Consider the following 22,239-nt stretch of genomic DNA (forward strand, 5'->3'; position numbering starts at 1 on the left):
CGTCTCCCAGAACACCATTTTTCTCTTTTATTAATTTGGACTCCTCAACTTTTCTATCACTATTATTAATTTTTTAAAGTTAAGGGTATAATTTTTTTTATTGACATGAAAGTTAAGGGTATAATTAGTACTAACTTTTGAAATTTTAAAAATAAGCAAGTGACACAAATAAAATGAAAAAAAACCTAACGTGACAAATATAAAGGAATAAATGGAGTACAAGATGTCTTTATTCAAAATAAGAAAAACATGCAATTAGTTATTAGTGTATGATAATTTTTTTTTGTGATGGTGACAACATGAGGACATCGCACGTAACATGAGATGTCTATCCTTCCACACACACAAATGTATTATTGTATATTTTTTTACAAACATCCGGTATGAGTCATTCTTTAAATGTCATCAGATCAAGATTTAGTAACAGTTAAAGTTTCTTATCCCTCTCCTAAAGTGTACTGTGTGGATCGAACCCGAGAACTATTCTCATACACTTAACCTGCGTTTCCAACCGAGCTATCCTATTAGGTTAATGTATTATTGTATTATTATTTGTGCATCACTAAATTAAAATATTGTTTGAAAAATAAGGCAAAAGGGGGATGATGAAGCGTGGGATAGGTTTCTGTTTGTGTGGCAATTTCGTTTGCGATTTATTTTCTTGCCTCTCTCTCTTTCCTTCTCTCTCTCCATTTCCCCTCTTTCGATCCCTTCTTCTTCTCGATCGAAATTAGGGTTTACGCACCACCACCTCCATCACCTTCTTCATCCAGATTCGCTCGATTTCCAGATCCACGAAGCTTCTGCTTCTGCTTCTTCCACCTTCCCCTTTCTTCTTCAACTTCTCCTTCTTCTTCCAACCACATGTTTTGGAAGCTCGCTTCTATTTCGGCTTCTTCGCCTGTGAGTTTCAGTTTTGTTTTTCCTCTCTTCTCAATTCCACCTCCATTTTCACTGCTATTCAATCATTTTTCTATTTATTGTTTTTGCTTGCAAATTAATGGATGAATTAATTGTTGTTTAACTTTGCTAATCTTAATCTCCCTTTGTTTTTCTTAATTTCATTTGCAAATGGATCCTGGTGTTTGTTTTCATCACTTTATGTTTGTTATTAATCATATTACACTAACTGAATGATTCCATTTTTTTAATGGTTTACTGTGTTTGGAGGATCTAAATTAGAAATAATTGATGCATTTTAGCAAATTAAGTAATATTGATGCAATAGTTTGGAGGATGTTAATCTGTGCATGTAAAGCAATGAAAAGCCCTTGAGCTTTAGTTAATGCGAAGACACCGAGTGGTGTTTGGATTTCTGTTTTCAAAGCCTCGAACTACGATTTGAGCTAAAATTTGTCTGCTGTCGCTTGTGCCCAATTCATGGATTTGAATTTGTCGAACTGAATCCGAACGCTACCAATTTTAACATTTGTCTCATATGATAGATGGTTGCAGTGGAATTTTATGATTGAGCGCCTCTGTAACTGATAACCGAATGTTTAATGAGAACAACTTGATTGAAAATTGAAGTCTTCAGTATGTCTGTTTCATTGGGCTATTTTGAGTGCATTTGGTTACATACCCAAACGTTTTGGGCAAACTGTCTACCACTAAAATTATGTTTAGATATAGAAAGTTGTTTGTTTGTATTTTTACGTTTACTGAACATGTGTATGGTGAGTAGAAGGGAAGTTTTTTCCAGTTCTCTTGTAGTACTGAAGACTCAGCACATCTTAAAATTGGGAATAATTTACCATACATGCCTGGTGTCTTAATCTAAGATGGCGGATTATGTACTTTAAGAGTACTGAAAAAACTCCAAGTAGAAGTCCTTGTGCGAGAAGTGAAAATTTCTTACTTTTCCATCGAGAATTCATTCTAGGTTGGAACCCACAAGATATAACTATATTTACACTAAAAACAATAATTTTGTGTTACCACTTACCATCCAAATAAAAATAGTTCTTTCAAACTTACTTTTACAATATCATCCCTAAACACAAATCATTCTTACAAAATGCTTTTTTTTTTCAAAATTAATTCTGCCAAAAGCATTCTATTCAACTTCAAACAAATGGACCCTTAGTTTGAGAAAGTATTTTCTGATTTCATTTTGTGTTTGTACATTTAGTTACAACAACTTCATCTATTTTCTCTTTTCAAAGATTTGAATAGGAAACAGGGAAAACAATAAAGAAAAAAGCATTTTCTTTAGCTAAATATGTCTTACTTTCTTCTTTACCTACTGTCCCGTTTTAGTAACTGTCACGTGCATTTTTGTGTTGCTGATGTTCTACAGGTGGAAGCAATATTAGATAGGGAGAATTTCACTTTAGAAGAGCTTCTGGATGAAGAAGAAGTAATCCAAGAATGCAAGGCCCTAAACAGTCGTCTCATCAACTTGTATGTTTATATTTATTTTGAATCAATTGAGTTTTTTTGTCACTCCTCTTACAAGTCTCAGTTTCATGCACATCATTATTATTTTGTTGAACATCTGCCCACTTTTCATGTTCGGTGATAATTGGAAGTAAAATGCACAAATCACTGGCCACATAAATTCAACAAAAGTAATTGATAATTTTCTTCTTCTTCTTCTTCCCTTTTTAGTCTGAGAGATCCAGTTCAGGTTGAACAATTATTGCGCTATATTATTGAAGAACCACCAGAAGATGCTGAAAGTAAACGGGCCTTCAAGTATGCTGTTTTAACTGAAAATTTGTTGCAAAATATCTTATGTTTCAACTTTTTTGTAACTATCTCATGATTTGTCTGTAATTTAGGTTTCCATTTATTGCTTGTGAGATTTTCACATGTGAAATTGATGTCATTTTGAAGACCTTGGTGGATGAAGAGGAGGTTTGTACTTCATTCTGTTTGTGACTCATGATTTTGATTTTGAAGCTGTATAGTAATGCTTGTACTGATTTCCCCTTCCACATTCTTATAATTTCAGCTGATGAACTTATTATTCTCCTATTTGGAGCCTGATCGTTCACACAGTGCCTTGCTGGCTGGCTACTTTAGCAAGGTAATTGTTAGATAAATTTGGAACTTCAGTTTGCAGGATATTTTTGTCAATGGCACTTATCTTGTTATATTGAAGTCACTTGTTTGATGATGATTTATTTTCCATATTATAGGTTGTTGTTTGCCTCATGATTCGAAAGACCGTACCGCTTATGAATTATGTTCAAGTAAGTAAAACAACATGTTATTGTAGTACAGCAATATATTGCTTATTCAAGTCGATCTTTATAATTTTATGGTCTTCATAATCCCTTTTATTCCTGGTACCTTTACTTGAAGCAGTTTTTAGTCTATACTAAATACTCTATACAACAATTATGGTGTATGTTATGTAGTTTCCTTTTGAATTTTTCATTCATGAATTCAGCATACTTTCTGCAGGCCCATCAGAATGTTTTTCGTCAACTGGTTGATTTGATAGGAATTACATCCATTATGGAGGTAAACTTTGACCTTTCCAGTTGTTATTATAACAATACCTTAGAATGGATTCTGAGACAAGTCCTTTGGACAGGTTTTGGTTCGACTAGTAGGTGCTGATGACCATGTGTATCCCAATTTTATAGATGTGATGCAATGGTTGGCTGAAAGCAACCTGCTTGAGATGATTGTTGATAAATTAAGTCCATCAGTAAGTGAAGCATCTATCAGGTTTATGTTCTTTTAGCCAGCTTTTGTTATTGGCTTAGTGGTGTTATGCACTCAGCTGTGTGCCATCAGTACATGTTAAATGAGCTTACATGAAACCACAATTCTACTCTAAAAATTTGACATTGGTCAAACAATAATTTCTTCTGGTATTTTGATTTGTATAAAATTCATTTTTCTGTGACATAGAAGAAGTAATAATGAAAAGCCCAATTTAGTGACAACTTTTGTACAAGTGTTTGAATTTTAGTGGCTCTTTACTGCCTTGTCTTTAATTGCAAGTTAGCTGACAACTTTTCCGTCCCCTATTTAAACCAGTGTGCTCCTGAAGTTCATGCCAATGCAGCTGAAACATTATGTACAATAACTCGTAATGCCTCATCTACCCTAGCAATTAAACTTTCAAGCCCCAGGTTTGTATCACAATGCTTCATGGTTATTTCTGATGATATGTACCTGTGTAATAGTTATGTATTTTTTGGGTCTAAATATGCAGTTTTGTTGCCCAAATTTTGGGTCATGCATTGGAAGATTCACAATCGAAGTCCAGCCTTGTAAACTCACTTTCAGTGTGTATTTCTTTGCTGGATCCGAAAAGATCTGCTATATCATCTCCCCTATTTCATTCATTCCGAAGTCAACACATGTATGAGCCACCAATTCCTGTAAACCCAGATACTATTGGTGCAATGCTCCCCAAACTTAGTAAGTCCTAACTCCTAATTCATGTTTGTTTGTTTTTTCGCTCCATATTGAGATTATAGGCTCATAACTCATTATCAGGGTTTTCAATTTAGTTATGAAGGTTATAGGTTTTTTTGATTTTGATGTCAGATGTATAATCATCTTGATTTATGAAAAATATAGTTCAAAGAAAAAAACCAAATGGGTGATCCCTAGTAGCTATATGGCAGAGCCCTTAAGAAAAGATTTTTATATCATTTGATGTACTGCTACAGGTATTGTACGTCTGAGATTTAATTTATGATTTTCTTTTCTTGTATTAAATTACTATTACTGTTTAACTTATCTTTGTCCTGGTAAATAAAGATCATAAGGGAGTTAGGCGGTTCCTAACATTATTAGGATGATCTGGAGTTTGCCCGTTGAAATATAATTGATTACTTCCAGAAGTTAGAATTGTGGAGGTCTACTAATAAAATTGTTTTTAATGTGCTTTGCTTTAAGTCCTAATTTTTATGGGCAGGCAATTATGATGTATGATTTATCTTTTCTTTTTGCGTCACATTCTTGTAATTTTTACTCCTCCCGCGTCTTTCTCTTCACAATTTCTAGCAGTTATCACTAAATATGGAAGTACTATTGATTAAGATGGTGTGCATTTTAGTTCTTTCTAGGTTTTCTGAGTGGTGGTCAATAATTATGTGTCATGTGTCTTATGATAATTCTATAATCGAAAGTTTGAAGAATGATATTATCACCTTATGTTTTGTTCTGTACAAGATCTGTCGAATTTTATTCATCTATCCATATCCCATCATGAGTAAGATTGGTTTTCTTTTTTGCAGGTGAATTGCTAATGCTATTGAATGTATCATCTGATGAAAAACTATTGCCTACAACATATGGAGAATTGAGACCTCCACTTGGGAAGCATAGATTGAAGGTTAGTTGTTATGATTTGATCATTAGGTTAGTTGTTACGGCTATCCAATCATGTTGAGGGGGTAACTGTGGTACCCTTAAATACCGTACCTAGAGTGAGTTGTCAAACATTTATGGGAACCTGATTTTATCAGAAATATTTGCAAATTCATTAAATACAATCGACAGGTAATAAATGTTCACTCACCATTGTAAAAAAAAGATTAGGTACTTTAGTATAGTAATCCCCAAAATTAGGTAGCAGCTTGGCCAGTTGAGGCTCAACTCCTGTGAACACATCTTCGTTATGCATTTCAAAATTTATTTTATACAATTATTTGTATTCTTGAATAAAAGTAATATGTGTTGTTTTTCTCACCTGTCTGCAATTTATTTCAGATTGTCGAGTTCATTGCGGTTCTTTTAAAAACTGGAAATGAAGCAGCAGAAAAAGAAATGGTGGACTCAGGAACCATTCAACGAGTTATTAATCTTTTCTTTGAGTAAGCAACTATTAGTTTTCTTTATAGTTGACAGACTTGTAGACGTTTTGAGAAACGTGGATGTCTTCTGTGAATCTGTGTGGATATTGCTTATGTTTACTGATGACTACTTTTTTATTAACTAGTCTGCATGTGTTCTGCTAATGCAGGTATCCATACAATAATTCATTACACCATCATGTAGAAAGTATAATATTATCGTGCCTGGAGAGCAAAACTGATGCTATTGTTAATCATCTTCTTCGAGACTGCGATTTAATTGGAAGAATTCTCCAAGCAGATAAACAATCTAGTCTCTCTCCTGACAGAGATCTGGTAAATGGATTCTTCAAACTGATAGATTGAATGTTGTGTCTTGGTCATCACTGTATATTGTTGATATTAAATTATCGTGATTTTCTTCAATATTTCATTGAATTAGATGGGAAAAGAAACATACATAAGCTGAAGCGGTAAAACCTATATGTTGTGCTTAATATTTCAACGCTACACTGTCTTTGAGTATATTAGAACCTCTTTGCTTGTGTTAATTTGCAGCCAACAGTACCTGCTGCTGGGAAAAAGGCACCACGGGCAGGAAACATTGGGCATATTACCCGAATTTCTAACAAACTTGTTCACTTGGCATATAATCGCAGTCACATACTGACATGTCTTCAGGTTAGTCGTGTATAACATATTCATGAGTACAAAATAGGTTCATGGTTTTCTCAATAATTTTTTAACTATTTGTATGAATCTATTTGGATATACTATGAATTATGCCTTGGATTGCTATCCTTGACAAATATTCTTAGATGCTGATGGGATGAACAGTGCATGAACAGTAGCAGTTAGGAAGTTATTATTTAATTATTAGTTGGGTAGTTTTATTATTCCAGCAGTTAGTAACTGTTATAGTTTGAATTTAAATTAGATAGAAGTAGTTATATATTAGGGGTTGGGTCTGAACAGAAGGGGATTCAGAAATTCAGAAGTGATTTAGTAGGGAGAGGACTGACTCTCGAATTTCAGAACTAGGAGAGGCTGACTCTCGAAAACCAGTGCTTGTATAATTATTCAGTAATTCCAATCAGTTCTTATCAGATGCTGATAAATTTGTTTACAGACTCATCCATAAGAAGCTTTTGGCATCTCTTGGTTTCATACTTCTAATACTGCTAATTTTTTATTTATTTTTTGCATCCAGGTTTACTTTCTTGATGTGCCTAGTTCACTCAGTAATTTTAAACTAACAATCAACATTTTACTTTAGACATTAGACCCAAGAGGATTTTTGTTTTCTTCTGCTTCCATGGTTACTTCCTTTCTGATATTTTCTATGCTATTTTTAATCTCTTAATTTTATTTCATATGAAATTGTGGACAAGCTCATATGTTACTTGCAAAAAATCATTCTTGCATCTAAATGTTAAAGGCATTGGTGGTATTGCTCTTGCATCTGAGACCATGAGGCTGGTCTTATATTACTTTTTCTAACTTTCTTCAATTTGATATGCATAATTTCTATAGGAAAATAATGAGTGGAATGAGTGGCAAACTACAACTCTTCAGGAGCGTAATGTGGTTGAGAATGTTCACCGTTGGGCTTGCGGGTAAATTCTGATCTCAAATATCTTAATCTAAATGCTTAAGAAGAGTTTTATTGGGAGTATCAGGTTTTTGTTGTGCATAAAGTCTGTTGGTATTTTGAATTTGTTGCAGTAATATAATTGAAATTGGGAAAAATCTTGACCCTACATGGGTTATGTGACCATAGGTGAGTTTATATTGACCAATAATGGTTGGGGGGACTTGATTTTCAGCAAATGGCATTATAAATATATAGTGGATGTAATTGTAGTGTTAATTATGATTTTGACTAAACTGAAGAGAAGCCACTTAGGTATGGTAATTTTTAGAATTTGAGAGGCCTAACTCTACGCCAAAAGCCAGCACAAGAGGTGAGGATTGACTTCCCATATATAAGGGCTATTTCGGCCATATCTCTAGTCAATGTGAGACTTCTCAACACCCCCTCACGCCCAAGATTGAACATTTGGAGCGTGGAATATGCAGGAATGAATATCTGCGGGTGACCCATAAATGGGTGTCTCCACTCTCCACTAAACGGATCTAGGCTAGGTTTTGATACCACATTAGAATTTGATAGGCCTAACTATACCCCATAAACTAGCTCAAGAGGTGATAATTGCCTTTCCATATATAAGGGTCATCTTGGCCATATCTCTAGTCAATCTGCATATTAGAATTTAGTAGGCTTAACTCTACCCCAAAAGCTAGCTCAAGAGGTGAGGATTTCCTTCCCATATATAAGGGCTATCTTGGCCATATCTCTAGTCAATGTGAGACTTCTCAACAGTAATGATGAGTATATGCCATGTTTGGTTCAATATATTTTGTGATGAGGTTGTAAGAACTATAGAATCTATCATGCACCCCCCCCCCACCATTTAAATAATTCAAGTGAAGTTATGATCTCTGTTAGTTATAAGTTGTGGGTTCTTTCTCATTTTGATTATCTCATTTTCATATTTTTTCCTTTTTTGTGCAGACGTCCGACTGCTTTACAAGATAGGATGAGGGACAGTGATGATGATGACCTTCATGACAGGGACTATGATGTTGCAGCTTTAGCCAATAATTTGAGTCAGGCTTTTAGATATAAAATTTATGGGAATGAGGATAACGAAGAGGTTTGTAGTTGGCCTTGTCTTCCCAGTTTGTGCGTCTTTTAATCCTGTCTTTTTGAAGTTTCCCTGATTTGCCTTTCGGTTTTGGCACTGTTACTTAAAATGCTGGAGTAATGCTTTGATTTGCTTGGTTGTAGGAACGTGGCAGCCTTGATCGAGATGATGAGGTAGTAGTTTTTTTTTGGTAACTGTTGTAATTTTATTTGGTTGATTTCCGGGATTTTTCAGAACCAATTAGCTCTTCTGTCACCAAGTGATGTAGTGGAGTTGTCTTATGCATCATCGAAATCACCTAGTAATCTTGTACATTTTGTTAACTAGTTTGATGGCAAGTTTATCTGTTGTATGCACTGCAGGATGTCTACTTTGATGACGACTCTGCTCAAGTTGTCATATCATCTCTAAGACTTAGTGATGATCAAGGGAGGTGAGTCTATTTATTTGGTCACATAACTAAGAACTTTGTTTTGATGAGTATGATTATCATATGGATCAGTCAAGAAGTGTAATTTTATTTTTTAGCAAAGTTACATACGAGTGTATGTTTGATAAATACATGAAATAATATGATCTTACTAGGATACTGTGCCTGGCATATTTCTGGTAAGGTTTTCCTGTATGTTTCTTGCCCATAGTAATAGTATCCATTCTTTCCTTGATTGTCTTAGTACTTTTGAAGACAATGATAGAGTAGTGAAGGTTTTTTAGGATTTATTTGCTGTCCTGAGAGAAGTATCTATCAACTATGAAAGAAGGAGATATTATACTGGGTGTTGGAGAAAAACCATGTTCTATCACCTTTACAATGCAAATTGCTTAATCGATGCCCTAGTTGGGGATTTCTTCATTTTCCATTAGGACATGATTTTCTTTTTGCTTTTACATAGTGAGAATTTAAAAATATTCTAAAGCTTCATTTATGCACCCACCACTGTTGCCTGGATGTTACTGGACTTTTATGGAAGTCTGTTGGTGTAGTACTGTAGTTTATAATTTGAATGTCAATATAAGAAATATAATTCTTGTGCAGTAGTCTGTTTACAAACTCCAACTGGTTTGCATTCCAAGACGGCAGAGTTGGTGATGCAGCTGGGGGCACAACATCATCAGAGATGATGGATGAGATAAACTTGAACGGTGCTGCAAATAGTGGTAGCAGTAGTGATGATGAGGTAGTGGTTGGAGAGGATGAAGAACTGGATGAAAGCAAAAATACTCTGAACGGTACATCTAGCTCGAACACAGACTTTATCAGTGGATCAACAGACAGCAATTCCATGAATGGAGGCGCTATGAACTTTGAAAGCGAAAACACAAGTGCTTCACATGATACTGGATTCTTCAGGTTTGAGGCATCAGACAAGGAAGGGTCGTATGGTGATAGACCCATGCCTGATTGGGTGGGATGGGGGGAACCTTCAGATATGCAAGTTGGTAACTCAAGCACGAATCCCTTTGTAGATCATGATGAGTCTGGAAATAACCTTTCTAGTAAACCTGAATTAGGTAGCCCTAATCCTAGTTCTCCTTCAAACGGGGAAACTGTTTCTTCAAATGGGTTGCCATCTACTATAGATTCCATGGAGGGGATTGTGGAGTCAAGTCAAAGATCAGGAGCAGTACCCTCGCTGTTTGAGGAGGATGTTGAATTTGTAGGTGTAGAATTAGAAGGCACTGAGAAGGCTATGGATCAGGCTCTGAAAGAAGGGATAGTTGGGGAAGCAGGACCATTGAAAAGAAACATGGTCCCTAAAGTGGCAGAAAAGGAAAATTCCGAAGAGGGCGGTGCCGGAGTGAAGGAATTCAATGATACTAACTACTGGAGGGTTGACCAAGAGGTTGCTGTTCTAGAGTGATGGACATGAAGGTAAATCTTGCTTCCTGTTTGGATGAAAAGTTGAACAACACCAGCGCACCACATTCTTGGCACGCGGAGGCGTCTGAAGCAGATCAATGTACAGTATATTTTTGTTTCCATTATGTCCTTTTTCTGATATTCACGCATATTGATATTAAGCTTGTTTATTATCTTTAAGTTTTGTCTCTCTTCCTGTAAGTCATTTATGGGTTTTCCCACATTTAACGAATTTAATCAGCTCTTCGTTTTGGGTTCATTTCGACATTGATGCTAATTTCCATCATGTGAGGGGTCACTGAATGCTCCCTAGAGGGCTTTATTTCTACATTCGTTGAGGTTATACAAACATTTAGTGTGCTTCTAAAGTTTAAGGATCTTCTCATAACACATGATATTATCACATGATACTTTGTGTCTATTTCTCTTTTCATGTCTCTTATCCCAATACATGTTGGATACTGGCAAATGCCCACATTCTTCAGTGAATGTGAATGTTTTTTTTTTCTTAATTTTTGAAATTGCTGACATTAAAGCTGTCGAACGGTTCTGTAAATAAATACTACTAATGTTTTGAATAAGTTTACACTGAGTATTGTAATTGATAATGAATAGCAGAATGAAAATAAATATCAAATCAATGGCAGTTTTTTATTATCATTTGAGTATTTTTTTTGCGGTTAAGAGAAGAACAAATGAATTTTTATTTAAATTTTCTGTTCATAAAAAAATTTCCTTATATCATTAAAACTAACTTTCAATATATAAAAAAGGTTTCAAACAGATCTTTGATATTTTTTTTTTTCGAGAGCAAAAGATTTATTGAATAATCATGGTGTCGAGAGAACAAATACTCTCGACATAGGACAAAGTATAATGCCAATAATGAAAGCATCACAAAAACGTTAATTTGTAGGTGACCCCTAATGTGGACCACTTTTAAAGTGGTCTAATTTTAGACCACTTTTTTTAATCTACTATAACAGGTCAATACATTTTTTTTTAAATATATTTAATATATGACAAATTTTTAATGATGTTTTTTCTTAAAAAATATAATGTGTTGACCTGCTATACCTAGTCAAAGTAGGTGCTGTAAAATTACACCACCTAAAAATGGTGCATATTAGGTTCTCCTGAATTTGTATACAACATCAATAGGTACCTCATCAATAGGTACGCCAATATCAATGAAACCTCCTCTAAAGTCTAAACACATCAACTTTGGACATGACAACACCAACACACTGATTTAGATGTACCTACATCACACACAACAGAAATAAAGCTAGAACCACCACCATCACAACCCATAAAGTCATGGCGGGAGTGATTTTCAAAGGAGCCATCGTGGTTAGTTCGATTGGAGAAACGATGAGGACGATGTGATCAATCAAAACAATTCAGCCTTCTCCTTCCTTCTTCTCGTTGTGCTCAGATCCCCTTTGCTAATTTGGCTTTCAGAATTCCGATCAATAGAACCTTAGCTTCATAATCATCAAAAATCATAACATCAATTTCAAAACCATAACAATGACAGAATGCAACAAAAGAAGACAAAAGAGAAGGTGAGAAGAGCGATTTTAGACTGGATTCAACACTATTGTTGACAGTGGGTTCTACGGCCAAAGTTTCGAATCATGCAAGGATCTCATCTCTTATGCCAACTCTGAAATCGTGGCAATCCAAGAAGCAATGTGTCGTTGATGCATATCATTGAAACCCTTCCAAGCAAAGGTTATGTGGAATAGCCCTTGAGGCTGCAACAAGTCACTGCTACCATTGAGACTTCAACATATGTGGAGTAGCCTTTTTCTTCATGTGTTTTCTATCTTGTGGCGATTTTTTTGATGCAAAACAGCAAAGTGAACAAAGGAAAAAAAAACAGAAAACAAGAAAACCCCTACTGCCTAACTTTTACAAAACCCAGAGAATCAGCCAGAAGCAAGGCCTCCATTCCAGGTGGGGGGTCTGGAAGGTGGAGGAGAGCATGCTCCTGAGAAGCGCCTGCTTTAGCCAAAAAAAATCCGCACACGCATTGCCTTGAGCCACCCAGACAGTCCAATCTTGGTTCAACAGCTCCAAGATATTGCGAACCACGACAGCTTCCACATGAAAATGAGATGGAGGTTGTTGGATCAAGTTGACAGCCAACAACGAATCAGAGAAACAATCTACCTGGCGATGCCCCAAGTTCCAAGCTATTTACAATCCATGTAAGATGGCTAGAAGTTCCATTCGAAGCACTGACCCTTGAGCATTGTATCCCATAAAACCAGCAAGCCAAACTCCGGTTGAGTTCTGAATGCAACCACCTAAACCCGATCGCAACGGCACACCCAGAGAGCTGCCATCACAATTAATAGCAACCGCAAGGGCTACCGGAGCTGTCCAAGACATAGCCGAGGGTGGGCAACAGGCTGCGATGAAGACCATAACTGCAACAGAAGGTTCCGATGCTCCTGGATAGAATGCAGAAGCTTTTCCTGCGAAATGTAGGTCCACCTCAAATAAAAGGTAAAAATACATTTTTGATCATTTTAGACTTTTAGCTTAAACTTAGTGTGTTTTAATCCCATAAGTACTGTCCTAGAAGGATAACTCAGGTGGTAAGAGTTGGGGTACATAAGGGTTGGGGAGGGAAAAAATCACATAAGTACTTTTTAAACTAACCAATTTTGATCCCTTGTTAATTTTTTACATACAAGATTTTCATTTTTATTATAATATTTTGGGAGTAATGAATTAGTGAATTTGAAAGTCCAACAAAAAATTTAGTGAAAAGTTAACAAAAATTGAAGGATTTATAGGATGAGTTGAAGGTTTAAATAGGAAATGAATTGAGATTATTTTTTAGTTTGACGGAAAATCTAATAATTTTTGGACTTTTAAGTAGAATAAGGTTTTCAATGATTTCATCAAATCTACTAGAAGTTTCTAGCACAAGATCTAGATGGATGCAGCCAATGAGAGAGGAGAACTAGAAGGTTCTACCAAGTAATTGAAAAAGGGAACGCGAGAAAGAAGTGTGCGAATTAATCAAAGAGAATTGATTTGTTTGTTTGCAGTGTGTGATTGGAGAAGATGATAGAGGTGGTGCTGAACGATCGGTTGGGGAAGAAGGTTCGGGTGAAGTGCAACGAGGATGACACGATCGGTGACCTGAAGAAGCTGGTGGCGGCTCAGACAGGTACAAGACCCGACAAGATTCGCATCCAGAAATGGTACACAATCTACAAGGATCACATCACCCTCAAAGACTACGAGATTCATGATGGCATGGGCCTCGAGCTCTACTATAACTAATTCCTAGCTAATATCCTATGCTATGCTGATTAATTCACCACCATATGTGTCCATGTATAATGTATCTTTCATTCATCTGCACTATGGTCATTGAACCCCAAATTTGTTTTCCTTTTTATTAATTGTGATTTCGTGTATCTTCTTACTCTACAATGATCATTTTTCATTCCAAGTTCAGAAACCGAATTAAGGCGTGATTGGGAGTGATAGGCATTAGGCTGAGGCAAAGGGATGAATTGGTGAGAAAAAAAAAATATGAAAGCATAACAAATTTAATAGCTTTTTTTCCTAATGATACTTGGATTATTACACACAGAGTTGCCCAACAATACTTACATCCGTGGACTAAATTCCCAAAAGTGATCAGTGATGCAATCAGATAAAATATTGAGAACAAAGCATCCTCGCTAATGCCCATAAATTCCTATGAACAACTATGAAACAAGTTGAAATTTTTAGTAGTAGTTTCATTTTCCCCTTTTCAACTCCATAACTCATCGACTTCGGTGGAATTGTGTCATGTTTAGCCTTCAAAGAAACCTATATTGTGGCTTCAGCAGCACCAAAAGGAGTCAAGTTGGCAACAAGGAAGAGGAGGATAATTAGCAAATTAAAACATGTAATTACCCATGGCTTTTGCCTTTTTACCAACAGCTTGAAAATTGTTGTAAAATCTCGCTGCTATTGATGATCAGACTGTTGGTAACATGTTTTCTAAAATAAAGTTACCAAGATTAGTTACTGTCAAATTACCGACGATTAAAGGCCGACCAATCGATAACTTGGCGAGCTTTTGAAAATTTGGACATGAGTCACCAACGCTATTATTGACGTCAAAACCGTTGCCAATTTGAAAAATTGAAATTGTCCACGAGATGTAACTTAGCGGACTTTTGGAAATTTTGACAGTTAATTTCCAAAATTGTTAATAACGAGGTGAGTAAAAGAAAATGTCCAAAAATAAATTCGAGAAGCTGCTTTGATGGTTGGACTTCTCATTGGGCCTATACGACTATATGAATACATTATATATATATGTTTGGTTTCCACACAATATAATTTTATTTTTACTTAGGCTATAAGTAAATTATTTCTTTTAAAAAAATTAGAGTAAGAAATGATAAAGAAAATATTTCTAATAATTAGAAATAATATGACAAGTAACTTGTTACAATATTGATAAAATACATGCAATTCTATGATGGATCATGTCATGAACCATATCTAATATCTCTTACCTATTATTTACAATATAGTCTTTATGTGTTGAAACTAATATGCAGAAAACCCTTTTAACATTTTAAAAATGTTTTTCTTTGTCCATGGTATATAAAACCATCAAATAGAAATGAAAAAAATGATTTTTTAAAAAATTAATTTGGCCATAGTCTTCTTTTTTTGTCAAAGCTTCTTAAGTCTTAACTCAAAAGAAGATGGCTTGAGCTTTCTCTATAGACCCTTTATGAAGCCCACTTAGTAGTGTTGTCTGAGATTTTTGTAATATTTTGTGTGCATAATACTGTTGGATAGGCCGTAAAGCCGTTTCCCCATTTGTTTGGTTGCATGCCAGTAAAACAGACACCATGCATACAAAGACAAAATCGAAACGATGAAAATTGAAAAATTATAAAAAGTTAATTTTTGATTATTTATATAAAATATTAAGTTTCATCGTTTTATTCTTTTTTTTTAATGAAAGTGTAACAAATAAAAAATTCAATTTCATGAGAAATACTCCATTAATTTACGTTTATAATTTGATTTTAATTTTAACACTATTAAGTCTTTAGTAGATGACTTTTTCTGTACAAAATTAATCAGCCCCATCTTATAATAAACTTTAGTAGTCTTTAGCAGCTGCATTCACAAAGACTTCAACATGACACATCTGCTTAAACTATAATAACTTCAAGTCAGTTAATTTATGCACATAATATCTTATACTCTCTTTGTTTGGTATGAATTATTAACTTAGAGAAAAAGTTGTTCTTTATTTCTTTCCACTCAAAATTTCAAAGATTATTACTTACCATACAATATCTCTGTAGAAAGAACAAATGAGAAAAGATAACATTTTTTTCACATTGAAAAGATATAAAAGTACACTTTAAAAGATAAAATATTTTAGAAAATTAACAATATTAATTATATTCCTTAATATGTGTATTTTTTGTATAATTATTTTAAAATGAAGAGAGTAATAAACTTTCTGCAACTATTAGTAGTATGAAATTAAAACAACTAATTAATATGCAAATACTACTAATCCTAGGGATTACATAATGAAAGAAATAAGAATTTATTTGTATACTTATGCATTGCAATCCAAGATTTGCAATGCAATAATGCCGGAAAAAGGGAAAAAGAAAACATGGTTTTCATGAGTGAAATGTGGGGATACTCATGAAATGGGAAGATGCCTCCCGATTCCAATGCAAAGAAAACAATCTCCATGAACTACGCCTTTGTTACTGAAAACAATGGAATTCAATTCAACTCCTCGGAACCACCATTCTTTGTCTTTGCACTTCGTGAAACCGCATGCCTCCTTCATTTTCTTCTTAATTTGGACACACACTTCCAATGCTTTCCCCTTTGACCATTTGACTCCTCATTTTTACCCTAATTTTCATCCATCAATTTTTTTTTTGGTACAAGAGAAAAAACAAAACAAAAAACAAACAGAAAAACCCCAAGCCTAGACTCGGGCAAAGCTAACTCTTGAAGCATCTGCCAAAAGAAGAGAGTCCAGTCCAGCAGGAGAATCCCAGAGCATCAACACGAAATCCTCGAGCTGATTCAAATCAAAATATGTTTGTTTACTATTTGACACAAATTAATGGTTAGGAATTGATTTCTAGACTTTCCCCTCTTAATTTATATGTTCCTCTAGCTCTTACCGTTTAACCTAACTATCATGAATAATTTAATTGAAAACTTATAATAAGAAATTAAATTCTACACATTAGCATTAATAAGAGATATGTAGGGAGTCAAATGGCAAAACGTCATAAAAATGGGCAAAAGGCTCGGCCATCAAAACGGCAACACAGCACGTGAAAGTGTCTATGAAATTTGGAATAATTTTTTCTCCTTTTGGTTGCACCAAACCTTTCGAGTCTGAGTATTAAGTGAGTAATTTTCTCATAATAAATTATTTTAATACATACTCCTTTCATTTCCTCATAGGATAGCTCAAGTGTAAGAGTTGGAGGACATATACGTTGGGTATGAGAAGTTCAGAGATCATTTTCTGGCGGGTGCAATTTATTTTTCTGATGTATTAAAAAAAAAGTTGGTAGGATTGGATATGATTTTAATATTCCAAATAGTTTGTTGTTTTAAGATGCTAATGCATTTTTTTTCCTTCTATACCCTTATTTATTAAATTTTCTCTATCCACTATGTTTATTGCAATTCTTGATATAGTTACCGTTATCCTTAAAAATATAACACCACAAATAAGGGCAATTTAGTCAAATTGTATTATCTATGATTTTTTTCTTATTATTTTTATCACAACCTTAAACTACAAACTTTCTCGAATAGAGAACTATCAACTAGATACTTAATGATATGTTTGATTAGTAGGAGTATAACGTTATGACCTCTAAGCTCATCAGCTTTGGTATTGGTCTGGTCCCACACCCACGTGTGGCTATGGCTTAGGACTCAACGAACACACACATGTTAAGGTGGTTTGCTTGGGATTGGGATCAATCTGTCTGTCTTCAACGTTTCACGTGCATGGATTTAATTCAATTCAATTTAATTTAGAAACCCCATGCAATTGCAATGACACTCGTGTTCATAATTTAGACCAAACCCACTTTGCCCGTCAAATTGCCACAACAAGTATTTCAAAAACCATGTTTTCTGTTTTTTTCAGATCCCAATCTCTGAACTTTGAACTCGATCAAACACCCTCAAAGTCAGGTTTCATCATTCATTCGTGCAGCTTGACAAATGGATAAATTAAGTAATTGACTAGTCGCACTTAAAATTTCCGGCCGAATATTGAACCCTTGCACAACATGGAGTTGAGGTAACAAACTTAATTCTGCCTCACATCAACTAAACTCTCAACTTAACCTCCACTATACTTCCTATGGTACTCTAACTTGTCACAAATTTTTATGTCCGAAAAAAGAAAAATTACACCGTTTAAAAATTGATCTCTAAATTTTTCTATCATATGTCACAAATCATTTAAACTATTATTCGGGATAATGTTATGATTGTTTTATTTATATTTGACTTTTACAAATTTAAGGAAGTATTTTTTTTCTCAGACACTTAAGTCGACACCTATTCTTAGCTGTACACCTCTACAACACTTGTATTTTCAAAAAACATACAATTTTTAAGAGCATGAAAGTAATTGTTAATTTATCACTTGAAGAACTAAAATCAAAAGCATTTTCAATGATGATGATCAATAAATGAGTGAAAATCATTAGATAGATTAGCTATTTTTATAGACAATTAGTCTTTTTACAAAGAAAACATCAAAGCAATTTTCTAAGCTTTATGATAAGAGCTTCATAAAAAATATCAAGATATATATATATATATATATATATATATATATAATATAGGGAGTTATACATCTATATATGTATCTATATATGTTGTGTCCCTATGTCTTGCTTTTCAGATTTTAGTCGTGTCGCGGTACTGGTGTTGTATCCCTTCATAAGACACCCTGACGCTCAAGGCAGTGCAAGTCATGTTGGGAGAGAACACAGAGGCTCAACTAGAGTGAATACTAATTAATAATAAATAAAATGTTATGTAAATGAACAATAGAACTTGTATTTATAGGATTGGAGTTCGTGGTAGTTGTCTATGAAAGTGTGAGGATGACCCTCTAAGTTGGTCTTCTGGCGCGGGAAAATGGATTTCAGTTGTCCTGCCTCAGTTCATTGTGTCTTAGCCTTCACGTGATCGAGCGGACACTGTTCTAAGTCATCCAGTTCAATCTTATGGGGAATGCTTCTATGGATGTCTTTTAGTCGGCTAAGATGGCTTAAAGCTCGGTGACCTAGAAATCGGTCAAAACAAGGTGGCTTAGAAGTCGACCCTCTGTTTTTTTCCAAAATGAGCAAGGTTGTATCCCTCTTGAGCTACTTGCTTGTCACCCTTTCGACTATATTACCTTCAAGTTACTTCATCCGAATTTTAGCGAGACATCGTATATTGTATCTCTTACGGGTTACTTGCTCACCGCTCGACAGACTGTATCCCTCATGGGTTACTTATGTCCAGTTTCCTTTCGGGATGAGCCAGGTTGTATTCTTTTCGGGTTACTTGATCACTACTCGGCGAATTATATCATTTTCAGGTTATTTGTGTCTGACATCCTTCCATGACGGGCTAGAATGTATCCCTTGTGAGCTAATTGTTCGTCGCCCAGTGGACTGTGTTTCTCAAGGGTCACTTGTGTCCAAAATTTTCGCCTCGGGACAGGTTTGAATGTACCCTTTCAAGTTACTTGCTCGCCGCCAGAAGTCCATGTCAGTTCTTCACCATTTGAGCCAATTATTCCCCAAGCCTCTACTCGTTCAAAGAAGGTATTCACATTTTCTCTTGGATTCAATTTTCCTGTGAACGAATCCACGTCTAATTGTTCCAATAATCCATGTGGTATCTCCATGACTTGAACTTCTTCAGAAAAGAGGGAATAAACATATCATATCTAGCTTTCCGAATACGGAGGGTGGGTGCCTGGCTGCCTGCCCTTACATCCATTAGTTCTCCTTGAACGAGGTGTGAATTTCTCAGTATGTAGGAGATGAACTCATCTTCGTGACGTGGACTTCATTTGTGTAAACTCATTTGTCACAAGAGTTGAAGGAACCTTTATTCGTTCCCTACAAACGACACAGATTGTCCAGACCTGAAAAATCTGAGCAAAATTTCTCTTGGTTGCAACATGAGATCATAGGGAGATGAGGCAGTTGTTGTCCCTGAAGTCACGACAGAGCTCCAGGTTCCATGGAGAGGGGAGTACTTGCATAAGACACTCAAACGTTCAAGTTAGTGTAAGTGTTGGGAGAGAACCATAGAGACACAGTTAGAAATCAAGTGTAAATGGTAAGAATGAATAACATGTTATTGCATGAACGACTGAACTTGTATTACTATATTCGTAGCTCGTGGTAGTTTTCTTTGCAAGTGTGAGGCAGGAAGACCCTCTAAGTTGGTCTTCCGAGTAGGTAGATGACCTTTGACCGTCTTATTCATTATGCCTTGATCTCAGTGACGGATCTAGAAATTTCATGTAGTGAGGGTAATATACACATATAAATTCGAGAAAAAAAAACTAACATATACTATTAAAAGTGAGGACATTTTTTATCAAATGGACCATAAAAAACCACATACTTTTACTGCTCAAGTGAGGGCATTTAGCAATGTGGAACATAAGTGATGACATTTTTTATCAAAGGGGACATAAAAAAACCACATACTTTTACCACTATTTTTTTTCAAAATTAAGTGAGGGCACTTGCCCTCATACTATTACACTTAAATCCGGGGAGAGGGTAGTTCACTTGGTGAGTTAAGGAAATGAAAAGGATTTGCAAGGTGAAGGGTCAGGGTTCGAATCTGTCCCTGCTTGACCTTCATCTTATTCATTGTGCCTTGACCTTCAAGTGGCCGAGCAGACACTGGTCGGATGGGATGCTTCTTCCCGAGTCATTCAGTTCGGCCTTATGACAAATGCTTCTATGCATGTCTTTTGATCAGTCGAGCTGTCCTCAGTTCAGGTGACTTAGAAGCCGACAGACACAATCTTAAAAAAAAAATTAATTAAAGTAAAAACGTTAATTAAAATCATAAATGTATTATATGCCATCTGATTCATCAATTTGCCACCACGACACTGACATACATACTTACTTACATAGAGTTGGTTCAATGACACTATCAAGTTTTTCTTTGAAAATTGCTCACATGATTATGAAATTGAAAGTGAACCACTGATGGGGACGGGACTTGACCTACCATTCTAATGTCTTGCTGGTTAAACCATACCAGATCATATATTAAGAAATAAATAAAACAATGTCGATGATTCTATGATGTACTTTATATTATTTGCTCCAAGAAGGTGAGAAGAAAATCGTGGAGAGGGGACCTACATGCTGACAATAATTCGGTTTGAAGTTTATTTGAATTATAAATGTTTAAAAAATCTTATAACATGAATATTTATACGAGTGTTTAAAAGAATTTATAAAAATACTACATTAGGTCCTATTTATAAGAATTAAATAGTAGAAAAATCTTGATCTTTTCTGTAAGAACTAAATGAAATTTTGTGTTATATTAATTATTTTTCCCAATGATGTCTTTATTAATTTATCTAGTAAAATGTGTCTCATTAAGGAGTATCTCCCATTCCCACTCTCCAACACTAATAACAAAGGGTAGTTTTGAAAGTTTATTTAATTTAGGACAAATTTAATGCATTTTAACTAATTCAACAATATTTTTTAAATTGTTTTTAGATGGAGCAAAAAAAAAATCTTTTAAACTATGTGAATTTTTTTTCCTTATAATTAGGATCGGAGGTAGTAGTGTATAACTCACTTATAAGTTGGTTTGAGTTTATTTTTATAAGTTATTCAAATTAATTTATGAATAAAAAATTATGTTTATCCATACTCTATTTTCAACTCATTTCAATTATTAAATTAGCTTATATACACAATAGGTACTTATTATTATAAGTGTATATTAATTCATCTATTCAAACGCATCCAAATATATAATTGTATAAGCACTTTAAAACACGAAGGGTGCTACAAGTTCATTTGTTGAATTTGAAAACGTAGGAGGCACTAGTCAAAGAGTTCAATCCTCGGGTTTATGTAGATCAGTAGATGAAACAAATTCTACCGAGAAAAATGAGTAGCTTGCGGTTTGTGCTAACTTCTAAATGCCAAAACAAAACCAAAGTGTTATTGATACTCTATTTTGATAAGGACAAAGTCTTCCTTTTACTTTTTTATTCATATATATGTCAATATTTTGTTTCCTATTTATTTATCCTTTTTTTCAATTTTATTAAAGTATTAATTATTTTTATCGATTGAATCCTTAACTTAATGGTAGTAGGAAAAACTAAAGAACTAAAATTAATAAAATAGATAAAAGAGTATATTAAGAAGTTATGTATTACAATCTTATTAAAATAGATAATGTATTACAAAAACATTAAATATTATTTTTTTATACACGAAATCTTACAGTTTAAATATCAAGTGAGAAAGTAATTTTTTTTTTCACTCTATGCCATAATTAATCAATTCCATTATCTTAAGATGGTAATGGAGGCAAATCAAATTTCATATAATATCTACAAATAGAAAGCCATGAAAGTTACAAGCCTCATATTTGCCTATCAAAAAAAACAAGCCTCATATTTGCTAACTTTTTTTTTTTTGTTAAGCAATATGAATTATATTGAAAAGAAGTACAAGGGGTACTTCAATCATATTTGCTAACTTAAAAATTGAAAACCAAAACTAGCAACAAAAGCAAGCGCTAAGAAAGTCCAAAAACCTAAGCCTATAAGCTAATTTCAGAA

General features: G+C 34.5%; 2 protein-coding genes across 3 annotated transcripts; both read left to right on the top strand.

Annotated features, from left to right (window-relative positions):
- The first annotated feature begins 610 nt into the window (after nt 1-610).
- LOC130746374 (uncharacterized) lies at nt 611-10,755 on the top strand. Of its 2 annotated transcripts, none has more exons than XM_057598986.1 (19): nt 611-903; nt 2,300-2,403; nt 2,611-2,697; nt 2,784-2,859; nt 2,957-3,031; nt 3,144-3,197; nt 3,412-3,471; nt 3,545-3,661; nt 3,997-4,091; nt 4,175-4,383; nt 5,208-5,305; nt 5,683-5,786; nt 5,936-6,101; nt 6,324-6,446; nt 7,299-7,381; nt 8,341-8,482; nt 8,617-8,646; nt 8,836-8,906; nt 9,513-10,755. In XM_057598986.1, exons 1-19 carry the CDS (start codon nt 865-867, stop codon nt 10,333-10,335), a joined length of 2,556 nt encoding a protein of 851 aa, XP_057454969.1. In that variant the 5' UTR covers nt 611-864; the 3' UTR covers nt 10,336-10,755. The 2 variants fall into 2 exon arrangements, with proteins under 2 accessions (XP_057454969.1, XP_057454968.1); XM_057598985.1 differs by having other exon boundaries at nt 612-903; nt 9,510-10,755.
- An 857-nt stretch (nt 10,756-11,612) lies between these two features.
- LOC130746375 (ubiquitin-like protein 5) lies at nt 11,613-13,812 on the top strand. Its single transcript, XM_057598987.1, has 2 exons — nt 11,613-12,851; nt 13,403-13,812. The coding sequence occupies exon 2, from the start codon at nt 13,419-13,421 to the stop codon at nt 13,638-13,640; it is 222 nt and encodes a 73-aa protein (XP_057454970.1). The 5' UTR covers nt 11,613-12,851; nt 13,403-13,418; the 3' UTR covers nt 13,641-13,812.
- Nucleotides 13,813-22,239: the final 8,427 nt, after the last annotated feature.

This window comes from Lotus japonicus, chromosome 3 (genome assembly GCF_012489685.1).
Source record: "Lotus japonicus ecotype B-129 chromosome 3, LjGifu_v1.2".
Classification (NCBI taxonomy): domain Eukaryota; kingdom Viridiplantae; phylum Streptophyta; class Magnoliopsida; order Fabales; family Fabaceae; genus Lotus; species Lotus japonicus.